The sequence below is a fragment of the Pogona vitticeps genome, chromosome 1 (assembly GCF_051106095.1).
Source record: "Pogona vitticeps strain Pit_001003342236 chromosome 1, PviZW2.1, whole genome shotgun sequence".
Taxonomy (NCBI): domain Eukaryota; kingdom Metazoa; phylum Chordata; class Lepidosauria; order Squamata; family Agamidae; genus Pogona; species Pogona vitticeps.
In genome coordinates this window covers 255,102,999-255,116,891 of record NC_135783.1, presented here as the reverse complement: position 1 = coordinate 255,116,891, position 13,893 = coordinate 255,102,999, and the positions used below count along the sequence as shown (strand labels likewise).

Genomic DNA, 13,893 nt, shown 5'->3' with positions numbered 1-13,893 from the left:
TAAAATAAACTTTATTCTTTTTGTTGTTTAAAAATCCATCCCTGGTCTGTGTGACTTATTATAGGGAATGGTTGGTGGCAGCTTAGTAACTGTGTGATAGATCCCAGTAGGTCTGGGTTTGTCACAACCCCCCCCCCCTTTTGGCCACTTAAAATTACCAATCCAATAGACATTTTTGTGCTTGGTTGTCCAGGCACCAATTGGTTGCACCAACAGATGCTATTTCATTTTGGTGTCCTTTTTGTCTTTTTCTCACAACCCAGGTAAAGTCAAGGGACCGACAGACTCGCCCTTCTGGTTACACTACACTTAATAGCAAAATCAACATTACTTTTAATAGCAACTTAATGGCAAGCTTAGTATTTATTCATTATATAACCTCTCAGCTTATCTGTAGACTGTATTTTATGTACTATCTGCGCTTATATGTACCTATACATAATAGCCTCAAACATCTTACCGCCTAAACAAGCCATTAGAGCAAAGAGAAGTTATCTGCCCTAAAAATCAAAAGAGAGACTCCAGAATCTTATAAATTTATAGGAGAGAATTATTTTTCTCTTCTCAGCTCATCTTAGTTAGTTTAGCTGTAATCAAGCCTGAAGTGGTTTCAGTAGGTGACACAATATCATGTCAGGATTGATTAATAGCATGAAATGGAAATGGTGCATAAATGGTTTTGTTGTTTTCTCCTAGCCAGAACAGTTTGCCATCTGTTGTATTTAATTACAGATTTTACAATAACATCTTTATTTAACAACAGCAGCAGAAAAGCACAATTTAGAGTGGCAAATAAGAACAAAGCAGCACATTTTAGAGGATATTAGTTATTTTTTAATATTCAAAAAATAATATTTTTCTTTCGATAATATATTCCAAAACGCCAAGAAGAAAACAGAGAAATGCAGCAGTCCATAGGTTACATTTGAAAGATGGGCAGTTTTTACGCCAGTGACAATTCATATGCTTCCCTTCTTTCTCTGAGGTATAATCTTGTAATGAGATTGAGGCTAGTCTAATAACACTGATGTTCATGTCCTTGCCTGGCTTTAAAATCCAGGGTCATTGGCTACTTGAAAAGAAGAGTCCTGTGCACTGGAATGATCTCTTTAGTCATTAAAGGTTGGACTTATACTAGGTTCACATAATACTTGATGCAAACTGACATTTGGAGTTGGTGACAAATGGAAATAAATCTGAACTGGAATGATAATCTAGGGACAATGTTTGCTATCAAGGGTGTTATCAGATGTGATGACAATTATCTTCACTTGAAATTTTGCAAATTAATAAAATAGCCAAGACAAAAAGTTGTTGATGACAACTCAGACATGACCCATTTTCTTCAGTAGAATAATTTTTTGTGGTCTCTGATTAACACGTGTGGGTTCCTTTCACACTCCTATTAACATCTTTGGAATCTTCCAGAGCCTAAAGTGAATATTAAGTTGTCCAAAAACCTTCTGGTTTATGAATGTGGGATATTTTGCTTCTTTACCCACAATTCAAAAAGCTAGGAAATGGCCCAATATTGCTGCAAAATATTGTGCCCACTTTGCCAGCAGGAAAAAGGATGCCAAGCTTTAAACAAAGGGCAGTCTAAATGTTGACAACGGCAATGGCAGCAGTCAAGATGGTTTACAGGATACCCTCTTGTCCTCACTACCATTCACACTTGTTGAAAACAGCCCTGACAATTGCTTTGTGTTTGGGTGAGAAGTGGTTAACTGATGAAAAAATGAGTCAACCTCTGGCATTTTCCCTTGCATGGTGTCACTTTGTGAACAGTAGTATGCTGGGGGACTTTTGTTCAACACCATGACCATTAGCTTGTGGAGTGTCTTAGGATTCCATGATTCCCTATAATAATTCACATATACATGAAAAACCTGAAAGAGGCTGTCCAGAATTTTATCGTCTGGTACCACCAGTGTGCTGATGACATCCAACTCCCATCTGCTTTTTAAGATCTTCCAGGAGGGCCTTAGCCACTTCTCTCCCAAACACAAAGCAATTGTGGTCCTCTCACAGGAACAGGCATTTGAAATCAAATCACCTTCAAGAGGCAATGCAGTACTGTTGTTGTTTGTGACCTCTCTGAATCACACTCTTAGTGATTCACACGTGCACAGAGCCTTGTTGGAACATTCTAGAGCTTCTTCAATCAGAGAAAGATGCATTAGTACAAGCCCCGCCCCCGCTACATGTACCTTGGTGCCAAAATCCACTTGGAGATGCGTTGGGTGTTGACTTGGAGTCCTGTTGCGGGGGGCTGGTAGCTGATGGGGTCAAGCAGAGTGTTGAAAGAGCTGCGTGTGGGCCGCATAAAAGGCAAGAGCACATCTGATAGCTAATGTGCAAAGAATGTGCTCGTGAGGAGTGGATGGCGATGGGAAGGAGGGTGGAAGGACAATGGGCTGAGAGAGGTGAAACTGGGAAATGACTTTTGGAAGGAATGATATGTCCATATAGAGACAAACATTGTCAGGGTGAAATGGAGGTAGGGATAGTTGGAGAGTAGAGCTGCTAGCTCACTGACATGTTGTGCAAAGGTAATTGCTACGAGGAATACAGTCTTAAATATCAGGAGGCATAGATCCATAGATGCCAGGGGTTCAAAGGGAGCTTGTGTGAGATGTCTGAGCAGCAATATCGATGACCGCTGGGGCGGAAGGGAGTGGATAATAGTCATCCAGAGTGTGATTCACAGAGGCCATGAAGAAGAAAGAGAGGTTATCTACTTGTAATTGTAGTTCTTTGAGTGGTCTTCTGTGATTCACACATCCCCTCCCATCCTCCCCTCTTGTCACACCCTCACGCACAGCAGTGGTTAACTGAAGAGAGACCTTTAGCGACAAGGAATATATAGCAGGGGCTTGTACTAATGTGTCTTTTTCTTCCCTTCTACAAGTTTTTATTAATTTTCCATAGGAATAGGTGTTGTGGTACGGGTGAAGGGTAAAATTCCAGAGAGTGAAAGAGTATTCTTAGATCTTCTTATACAGTTATGTTAAAAAGAGAAATCATACAAAGAGAAAACAATATAGCAATTTTCCAGAATATCTCTATCTACTCACCTTCCATTTCCTTGGACCTTTTTTTAATCTTAAAGCTTACTAATTTTGTAAATTTAATATTATTTTGCCAAGTTTGGGTCACTGCCCTAAATCAATATTATAACCAATATTTTGTGCCCATTTTATCATATATTTCATCACAAAGTACCCTCTTACATTTTACATTTACAGCATTTGTTAGAAATATTTTCATACATTTTAGACAATTTAGTTGGAGTCATATGCCATCTATAAAACATTTTATCTTTATTTTCTTATTCTGCCAATTTTGCATCCACTGCTCTAAATCAATATTATAACCAATATTTTCTGCCCATTTTATCATGTAATCTTTCATCATGTCATCCATTTTATCAACTATATATAATAAAATCTGCCTCCCCAAATCTTCATCAACTCCACATACTGTCTCCTCTGTCCCACCTGCCACAGCATAGATCCCATCATCTCCATTCCCCTCCCATACATAGTAAAGTCCACAGTTTCTTGCACTTCTTCTGCTGATATCTCAAGTAGAGTTAACAAATTAGCTATCAGTTGCACTGTATCTTCACCTTTTTCTTCTGAAAACTTCTGAGATCTAGAAATAAAATTGTCTCCCTCTATTTGTAGTTTTAGCAAGTAGATTTCAACTTATTTTCTTTCCTGTTGTAATTCTTCCAGCTCTGCCTTGGGGCCCTCCGGTTTTTACTCCATCTTTGTTGCACATTTCATTTGCATCCCTAAATCTTTAATTTGTTCAAATAGTTGCTTCATCCCTCCTTTTATCTGTTTTAGTCCAATAAATAACATGTCTTGAATATTCTTTTGCCAGTCCTTAAGGGTTTCTTGTCCCACTATTTGGTCCAGACCCATGATTTAAGCTGTCCCAGAATGTAGAAAATATAATGTTCTTTATTCCACTATAAAATGCCTCCTCCCCCCCCCCCCCCGTTATCTGAGTCTCTTTTACCAGCTACTGTCTTTTTGCAGGTAGTATCAGGGTCTCTTTCCAGCAGGTGGTAAACACAATGGATGTTTACAAGGGCAGCTTGTGCCTTGAGGCAAATAACATTTACAATTCAGTCTTTCTCTCCAGCCTTCATGATTAGCAATGGTTGGCAGGGTGAAGGGCTTTTTCTCCTTTTAAAATATTTTCTTTTGTTTAATATTCTTTCCCTTTCTTCAGTCCCTCAATCCAAGACTGTTTCTGGCTGCTTCGCAGATGTAAAGCCATCTACTTTATAGTTCAGTAGTTTATGGTTATACAGTATTGTCCGGCTGAACCCAGTCTTACTACACCAATACAAGCAAAGTTATCCTCCCTTATTTTCTTCCTTCCTTCTTTCTCCTGATCAAGCCGGGGGGGTGGGAGGGGAAGGCTCGCCAAATATAACATCTCACCAAATATAGATCTAGTCACTTTCTCTCACTGTTTAAATCCACTCCATTATTTAGGTCCTTAAGAGTTCCATATGTAAAACAAACAACTTACTTCAGGTTCTGATCAAAAATATTTTCCAGAATCCTTCTGCACTTTCCCACTCTCTGCGAGAGGCATTCCCAGCTTTTGTTGCCCAAAATGGTTCCCTCATCGATCCCTGCACTCAGAAGAGACTTCAAAGAGAAGAAAAGCCAGGTTTCCACCGGTTCTTCTTCCCTCAGTTTTCTGCTGCTTCAGACTTTCACTTCTCCTAGTGAAAGTCCTTGCCCCCCCCCTAAGTTTTTGGGGGGTTGGAACTGAGTGGTCTTGGTCAGTTTCAGGGAAACTTCCTGGAACCCGGCCGGTCTCACCACAATGAAGCCCCACTTCCTCACCAATCTGTCTTTCTGATTGCAGAAGCTCTAGAATGTTCCAGTGAGGCTCTGTGCATGTGTGGATCACTCAGAGTGTGAACACAGAGAACCACTCAAAGAACTACATTTACAGGTAGTTAACCTGTCCTTTCAGTGCCATGCCATGCTTCTTCCTGGGACCAGACTGGTATTTTCTGCCTCAATTTCCCCCCCATAGAAAATGATTTCTTTTCTTTTTAAAAAGTATTAAACAGAAAAGAAAGACATATACAAAGACTACCATTTTACAAATAACCATCATTTATCCACTAATGACATAACCAACCTCTCTTCTCAATTCTGTCCTACCCCCCCACTTGGGACTAGTTCCATATTCTTCGTTCTCAAACGAAGCTGGAGGTCTAAGACCAATCCTCATTTTCTAACAAAGATCCTACAGCAACAACAACAACAAGAACAACAACAACAACATACTGTCCAACCAAAAAAGTCAGTTGGCAAGTATCGACACCATGCTATCAATTTTGAAATGGGCCCACCTAAAACCAAAGTCTCCACATCTGAAAAAGAAACAATTATCTTTGGTGTATACCCAACAGCTTTCATGGCCAGGATCCGATGGCTGTTGTAGTTTTTTTGGGGCTGTTTGGCCGTGTTCTGAAAGTTTTTCTCCCTAATGTTTTGCCAGTCTCTGTGACTGGCATCTTCAGAGGACAGGAGTTAGAACTTTTTCTGTGTTCTGATGTACTTAGTCTGTGGGATAGTTGAGTATTTCTAGCTGTGGGATCAGCTTTTTGTCCTTTTGAGGTGTTTGTCCTGGACAACACCAGCAATCATTATGTTAGACTACACAGGGAAGCCATTGAAATCCACAAACACTAGCAGAGCCTCAACAAAAAAGACGAAAATCTAAAACTCAACAAAGCCTGCCTCCCAGCGCTGAAAAATAAAGCCTGCAAAAGGTCAGTGAACTCTACCCAGCCACAAGGACCAGTAATCACTGCATACAAAAGACTAGCTAACGACACCCATTAATCACAGTGACAAACCATCTCCCTCCTTATCACAACCATACACCCATAACAAAAAACATCCTGATCACCCTAATCACCCATTCTCCTTAAAAGGACAAAAAATTGAGCCCACAGCTACAAATACTCAACTATCCCACACACTACACCAGAACTCAGACAGAGTTTTGACTCCTGTCCTCTGAAGATGCCAGCCACAGAGACTGGTGAAACGTAAGGAAGAAAAACCTTCGGAACACAGCCAAACAGCCCAAAAAACCTACAACAATTACCTTTGGGCTTAGCTTCTTGATTCCAGTTCATCAGTTTAAGGCAAAACACACCAAGACAACTCATCCTCCTTCAGAGAGAGAACAGGCAATCAGTGTTAGTTCACACTCTTAAGATTACAATTCTGATAATGGAGTCTCAGATGAGTCATGTTCCATCCTAGCAACCACTCCTGAATCAGATGAGAAATCCTCCCATCCCATCTAAGGATTTTATGTCCTATTTGGACCTCATTCTTAGAATGGCCAAGTCACTCCAAATAGAAGTTGAAAAGCCTCCTCCACCTAAGCAGGACCCACTCTATGGCCAAATTAACAAGAATGCTGCAGCTCCATGTTAATATGCTCTCTTCATTTTTTGGGTCTGATGAAGGAGTCCTGGAAAAAAACTTCCACCTTACTGTCAACTTTTGGACAGGTAGAGAATCTGTATAAAATAAATTATAAACAAGTGACATTCCTGTCAATATGCATGATGGAACTCCATCATAGTTTATGCTTTGCAGACAAGATCCAAAGGTCACCATAATGCAACCTCAAACAACAAGAAGAGGCTTAGGATGGATGTCATTGGAAGGAGGATTTACTCCACTGCTGCACTGGGCATAAACGTGGCGAATTATCAAGCAGCAATGGGCAGATATCACACGTTTCTTTGGGACAAAAAACAACCACCTCTCAATAGTCTACTGGAGAACAAAAATCTTGTCATTGACCTTCCAGCTGGAGACCATATCCCTAGCGACACAAGAAATTCCTGCTGCTGAACACACAACTGATTGTGCTGTGAAAAACATGACAGCCACTGTTGCTGTGAGGCATTATGCTTGGCTAAGGTCAGCAGAAATCTCTGATGATTCATGATCATAAATAGAGGACTTCCCATTTGATGGCAAGGGTTTCTTTAAGGACAAAAGCAATGACACCATGGACAGTTTTTAGAAGAAAAGAAACGCAGCTAAACAGATGAGCTTTAATTCACAACCTCAGCAAAAAATTATTGCCCTTAGTAGAGGTGCCTTTGCTCTTGCCTTTTCCAGCTGAAATTCATCAGAAAGAAACAAACTTCCCCCTTCCACATCTTCTCAGTTCTTCAGGCAGCCTGTGCAAAAATCCAAATACAGATTCACAAATCTTTCCAAACAACAAGAGAAGAAATTGAAGCAACAGCTTTGACTCTCCTAATGGCAATATCCATCTCTTTCACCAAAATATACCATCATCAATGGCATATCTTAACATCTGGCACACTGTCACCAATGACAACTGGGTCTTGACCATATTTGAACATGGCTATGCTATAAAGTTTACTTCCCTTCCCTCAACAGGTTATTTCAGGACTGCAACACCATCTCAAGCTCTGGACAAGGAGATACCCACACTACTCCAGAATTATGCTATACAAGAAAAAAAAAACCCACATGTCTCAGGAGGAGGGTGTCTACTCCCACTGTTTTGTTGTTGCAAAAAAGGATGGTGGCAATCTGCTTCACTTCAATAAATAAGTTTTGTTTCTGTTCACAAGTCAAGTGTTCAGACAAACATCATTTATATTGTAGATTGAGGTAATCCACTGGTGGATTGAGGTAATCCACTGGTAGCACCGAGAGGAAAACATGACATGAGCCTTTGTGACAGAAGGACAAGGAGAGGCCACAAGGGCAAACACCACAGAGACCTATCCTAGACTGAAGAGAAGAAAATTCATACATAGACACCAACAAGTTCAAAATTATGACACTGGAAATAATCCTGTCACTTCTGAAAAAGGGAGACTGGTTTATTGCAATAGGCCTCAAGGACACTTTCTTCCATATTGCCATCCATTCAGAACACCAGTGCTTTCTACATTTCACTCTTGGCAACAAGATGTGCAAATTCAAAGTGTTTCCTTTTGTTCTATTGATAGCACCCAGAGTCTTCACAAAGTGCATGGCTTCAGTTGCAGCACACCTCAGATTTGTGGCATTATGGTATTCCCTTACATAGATGATTGGTTAATTGACGCGGATTCAAAACACAAGGTAGGAAAAGATGTAGTTTTCTCTCCCCCTTCTGGCTTCGGCTGTTGCCGTCTTTCCCACTGCCCCCCCGCAAGTAGCTCCACGTCCCGGCTTCTTGCAGATGGAGGATGCAGGCAGGCAAGGGTGAGGGGAGGGGGACAGCAGCTGCTTGTTAGCCGGCTACTCCCTGGGGAGGGAGGATGGGGAGCGAGCAAGCAAGCAAGCAAAGAAGCAAAGCCGTGCATCGGGGCGCTTCCCAGGCTGGCTGCCCCACGGAGGCTTCCCCGCAGGGAAGGGGCGCTGCTCTCCTGCAAGGGGCACTGGGGAAAGGGTTAGCATGAAGGCCACATGCCCCCCAGCAAGCGCAACACCCCCCATGCGGGGGGGTGAAGATCTGTGTCCGCGGCCCAGTTCCAGCTAACTCACGGACCGGCACTGGGCCGCAGACCGGGGGTTAATGATCCCTGCTGTACACCATCCTCCAGACATTAAACAGGCCACCATTTGTTATTCTTCTACTGATATGTGAATAATTATTAACAGATCTATTTAGATGATTTTCCAATGTTTAAATTATGGTGAAAATTAATCATTGTTTTGTGTGTATCAATCACAATCTTTCATCAATAGAATCGATGTTCAATCTTAAACTCATTTAAAAAATTCTAGAACAGGGTTCTCAAACATGCGGCCCGAGGGCCATTTGCGGCCCGCCGGATGATAGTCTGTGGCCCCCGCCTTGCCTGCCCCTGAAGCGCCCACGTGGCCTCTTCTGTCAAGAGTAAAAAAAAGCCTTGCCTCACTTGCTGTCTCTCTCCCAAGACAGCACCTCTGTTTGTGTGCATCCGTGTGCACACAACTGTGGGGGGCCCCGCCCCATTCTGTTTAATTTCGCAGGTACCAATGGGGGCTTTTCTCCTCTGGCAAGGTGATTCTGTGAGGTGTTTTTTTAAATTTTATGTCGTGCCCTCCTCCCCGGATAGGCGGTTGCTGGCGCTCCCTCCCTTCTCCGCTTTGTCCTGCTGCTGCTGCTGGTGATAGTGAAGAAGGAGCCGGGGGGGGTTGTGGCCGGCGACAACGGCTTGAGCGCTACTCCTCCTCCTCGGAGCCCCAGCCGGGCTAAGGAAACTCCTAGGTGGCTTCCTCAGGCTCTTGCTCCACCTGGCGGAAAATCTGATGCAGCCCCGTCTCACCCAGACTCTGCCTCCAGGGGCCCCCAGGTAAATTAAGTTTGAGACCCCTGTTCTAGAATAATAGTCATATATGGACTGATTTAAAAAAAAAAACTAGTTGTAGTAGTATTTTGTATCCTTTGGCAATCTTTGCCAAATCTGCAAGTGTGTTGACATTATCCTTGTTTCCGTCCGTACTCATAGCTTTTTAAAATTATCATTACCTACATTCCAAAAGTAGTGCTTTATCATATTTTCATCACAAATTCATAGGCCCTCTTATAAACAGGTTGGAACCAAAACCAACTCAAGAGTATGACCATACTGGAAAAGTAAAATAGCTCGGACCATTTACTTTTTTGCTGCAGACAAAAATCTAGTGGGTTGAAATTGATAGAAGCTCTTAATGCATTTTCTTGTGTGAATGTTTTGCAGGTGAAGTGAGATTTGTTTGCAGCCAGAAGCAACACTGATAAATTTGGTCCTATTTACTGTAATTGCAGAAGTTCTTTTAGCCTCCATCCCAAATTGGTCAAAATAGGAGTTTCTCTTGAGGAAATTCAGTACCCTTGGTATCTAATGAACTCACGTGAAATCTTCTCTTAAAAGAAGCAGCAGTAGTATATATGGAAGAAAGATTCAGTTCTGTTTAAAATACAGTGCTATTGCTATTTTTGCACTGCTGGAAATCATTTGAAAATGTAAAAAGAGCTCAGAATGGTGCTAGCTATCTTCTCTGCAGGGGGCATTTCATGTCAAAAGAAAAGGAAGAATGATTTATATGGCACTTAGAGTTTCAGCAGAGTCACTCTGCATGGTGGCAAGAAAGCAAAATTCCTTAAGGGAAGCATCAGGGTATAGTCTTCTGTAATATAGTATAGATGACCTGCTGGGGCTAGGAATGTTCCTACATAATTTTCTCCATAGGCTAAACAAGAAAACTTCCCTCTCCCTCATTCTGCAGGAAACATATAATCAACCATCTTAGTCCAATACTAAACACCAGGCCTGAACCCTTATTTTCAGATAGAAGGCTTGTTGCTGTCACTGCGTCTCACCAGACAACAGCCATGCCAGCTGAGAAAAACAGGAGAGCTCAATTAATATAGTGGAGCAACACAGTTGGTTGTGAGCAAACAGCCGGCTCACAAAGGCTGCATTGTGCTTGTATCTCCATAAAACCAGCCTTTAACAGGCAGCGATACAGGATGTCAGAATACAGCATCATTTGTTGCTTTGATGTGAAGAATGCCCATTTTGTAGCCTTTTGTCAAAAGGAAAGTAAAGAATGAAAGTACTGTGGTGGAATCTTGGACATGAAGTAATGGCTGGTTGGGCTTGGCATGGGGGAATGCATTATGGTTTTCATTTGTTCTGCAAGCAGTGCAGAAGATATAGACAGTTTGGATTAAAATCTCAAGTCTCCTTATGGCCTTGACTCTTTTTGCATAGTTTTGGCCCATATCTTTCGCTCTATTAAATAACTGTGAGTAAAATGAACTAAGGATATGATAACTTCAGTGCATTAAGGTGCAGATGTGATGCAACCTCATTAAGGCTGCAATTCTACTTGTACTTTTTAATACCTGTGCTAATAACTTGTGCATTAAAGTCAATTTTGACTAATGGCTTTATCTCTGCAATTATCTGTTAAGGAGCAAAATTCATTTAAGCTGTGAAATTACTGTGTTTTTGTTTGTTGGTGTGTTTTTGGCTTTGTGGCTGGAAGAAATTTAATTCTTCCAAAAATCCCAGTGTTTTATAAATGTAGGATATTGTGTTTTTGTATTCATAATGCAGTGTGCAAGGAAATTGCCTGACACTGCAGTACAATATTCTGCTTGCATTGTCAACAAGAAAAAGGATGCCAAGCTTCAAATAGCAATGGGCAGCCTGGATGTTGGCAACACCAATGGCAGCAGAATATTCTCTTGTCTATAGGATGGTCTATGCTAGTATATCCTCTTGTGCTCACTACCATTCAGAACTTGTTGAAAAACAGCCCTGACAATTGCTTTGTGTTTGGGTGAGAAGTGATGAAAAGAAGAGTTAGTTTCTGGGATTTTCCTTTGCTTAGCCTCATTTTGTGAATGGTAGGGACCACAAGGGGGTATCCTGTAAACCTTCTTGACTGTTGCCATGAGTGTTGTTTGATATTCAGGCTGCCCTTTGCTACGTAAAACGTTGCATCCTTTTTCCTGCTGGCAACATGGGCACGATTTTGTGAGCAACATCAGGCCATTTCGAATTTTAGATACAGAAGCATGATACATCACATTCATAAACTGGAGGGTCTTTCTTTCTTTCTTCCTTTCTTTCCACTGTTTTTAGTGGGCGTATTGTGTATGACCACCATGTGACTGGTCCAAACTATATGAAATAAATTGCACTTAGCTCTCCAAATAAAGAAACCTAAATACCATACATTCCACCTGTCAACTAGGTAAAAACAGTAGTGAAGTGCAAAGGAATCCTGGAGAACAAGTGTCACAGTCTTTTGGTCTCAAAACAGTCAAATTGAAGCGCAATGTGATTTTTTTTAAAATTATAGGATTTGAATGATCATTGAATAAAAACAGCAGCTGTGAAAATTGAACCATGCTTAATTTCTTTATTAATCGTAAACAAGTAAATGGAAAAACAGATTTATCTTTTATCACTGCCAGATGCCTATTAACACTATACAGAATATTTTACCTGTAGAAAATAATGCTTAGTAATTCAAGATTGTGGCCAAAAATAAACAGCAAAGCATAGAAAACACTTCCACTTTCTGCATTAAAATGTTACACATAATTGTCATAATTTAACTGTATTTTTAGGATACTTAGAGCACTTCTTGCTGCACTCATTTTGTAAAGTATGAGCTAGATGACTGTAAATTCTTAGACAACATTAATTTGGTTAAGCATCTGACCAAGAAATAAAAGTCACCTTTGACTGTTTTGAGGACACCGTGAACAATCTGAAGTAGCATTAGGTGGCAACTAATGCTAATTGGAGTTTACTGGATTTTTTGTCCTGCTCCAAATGCATATCCTTCTTCTCTTTTTCTAGCTGGCTGTGGTTTCAGGAATACATGCGGTCATGCACTGACACTCCTCCACATAGATGTAATCATAATTGATACTTCTGCCGTCTGAGCATGTCAAGGTCACCTCTCTCCTATGGCTCTTCAGCTCCTGGCAGCAAGTACACTTGTGCTGCATTGCCTTTGCCTCATTGGAATATCTGTTCAAATGAAAGAGATTAAGTTAGACACTTCCCACAAAAAGTAATTTGACTACACAAGCTCACTGCTGGATCTCATTGTTTCCAGCATGGATTTATCGGATGCTAGTCATCGCAGTGGTGAAAAGTTCTCTTCTGTTTGAAACACTCATACAAACAGGATCGGGTGATTTCAAAAGCAGTCTCTCTCTCTCTCTCTCTCTTTTGGTAGTTTAATGAAGAAGTAACTCCCCCAAATAATATCCATTTAAAGGAGAAACTGAGACACCTTAGAATGATAGCGAGATCCTCAGAGAAAGCTGAGCAATATTGGTACCTCAGGCAAACACTTCTCTCTCCTTTCCACTCTATCCATCTTGATGCACGGGCACCTCCACTCCATGAAAAAGGAGGTTAAATATGTCGTACCCACAAAACGAGGAAAGAAAGTGAACAGGTCCAGGAGGCATTGCTATCTATTTTCCTAACCTGCATTGGTGTATTCACCTCTATATCTCAGTGCCCTCTAAATGTTGGTGCCTTGGAGAAAAGCCTCAGTTCCATGTTAGTTATAGCCCTATCTTAAAGCTTTCCTTACTCAAGGTTTAAATTTAGTTTCAAACAAGAAGTAAACAGGGGAATGGGAAATCATTCCACGGAAAGATATATTAGATTTCCATTCCAACGTTCATTTATTGTTATGAGCAGCAAGAAAAAATTGCACATAGCCCAGGATCCTTCGCTTCTGCCATGTGAATCATAAGAATGATTAAAATATTGCTATCTCTTCCATTTTTAAACTCACATTTCAGGTAGATAAAAATAGAATCAGTACAGTTGACCCCCAGAGGTTGAAAAGGACACAGTAGTATTTCTACTTCATATAGTACCGTAGTTGTGCAAAATCAGAACTGTAGCCCTTTGTGCTCTGTTTGGCAGTGAATGTACAAGAACACCAATCACAGGCACAAGACTTCACTCTAAAGCTTTAGCAATGATTCTTTCTCTGAACATGACCTTGGTCACCAGAGTCAACTCAGATGAGATTGTAGCACTGATCGGTCAAGTATAAGCAGTAGTCTTTTCTACCACAGTAAAATCAAATATTGAAGTCAATACAGTGGGAATGCTTGTGCTTCCAGATGCTCAAAACATTTCCTGTGAGGACCTAGGTAATTCTGTGTTCAGTGTCACTTGAATGAAGAAGTAGGTCAATGAATATGAGAGGCTTCTTGTCACTTACACTGATGAGCTTGGGCAAGTCCCTTCACAGTAGGTCATTTCAACAACTTCAGAAGAGACACATTCATTTTGACGGACAAGAGTTTGATTTTTGTGAACCTTGCAGTCTTCTG

General features: G+C 41.0%; 1 protein-coding gene across 1 annotated transcript in view; it reads right to left on the bottom strand.

Moving 5' to 3' along the window:
• Positions 1-11,621: 11,621 nt before the first annotated feature.
• LOC110089506 (uncharacterized) overlaps positions 11,622-13,893 on the bottom strand; it is an 84,453-nt gene continuing 82,181 nt past the window's right edge. Inside the window, 2 exon segments of the mRNA XM_078383677.1 lie at positions 11,622-12,559; positions 13,782-13,890. Of these exon segments, the coding sequence (XP_078239803.1) occupies positions 12,382-12,559; positions 13,782-13,890 (287 nt within the window). The 3' untranslated portion in view covers positions 11,622-12,381.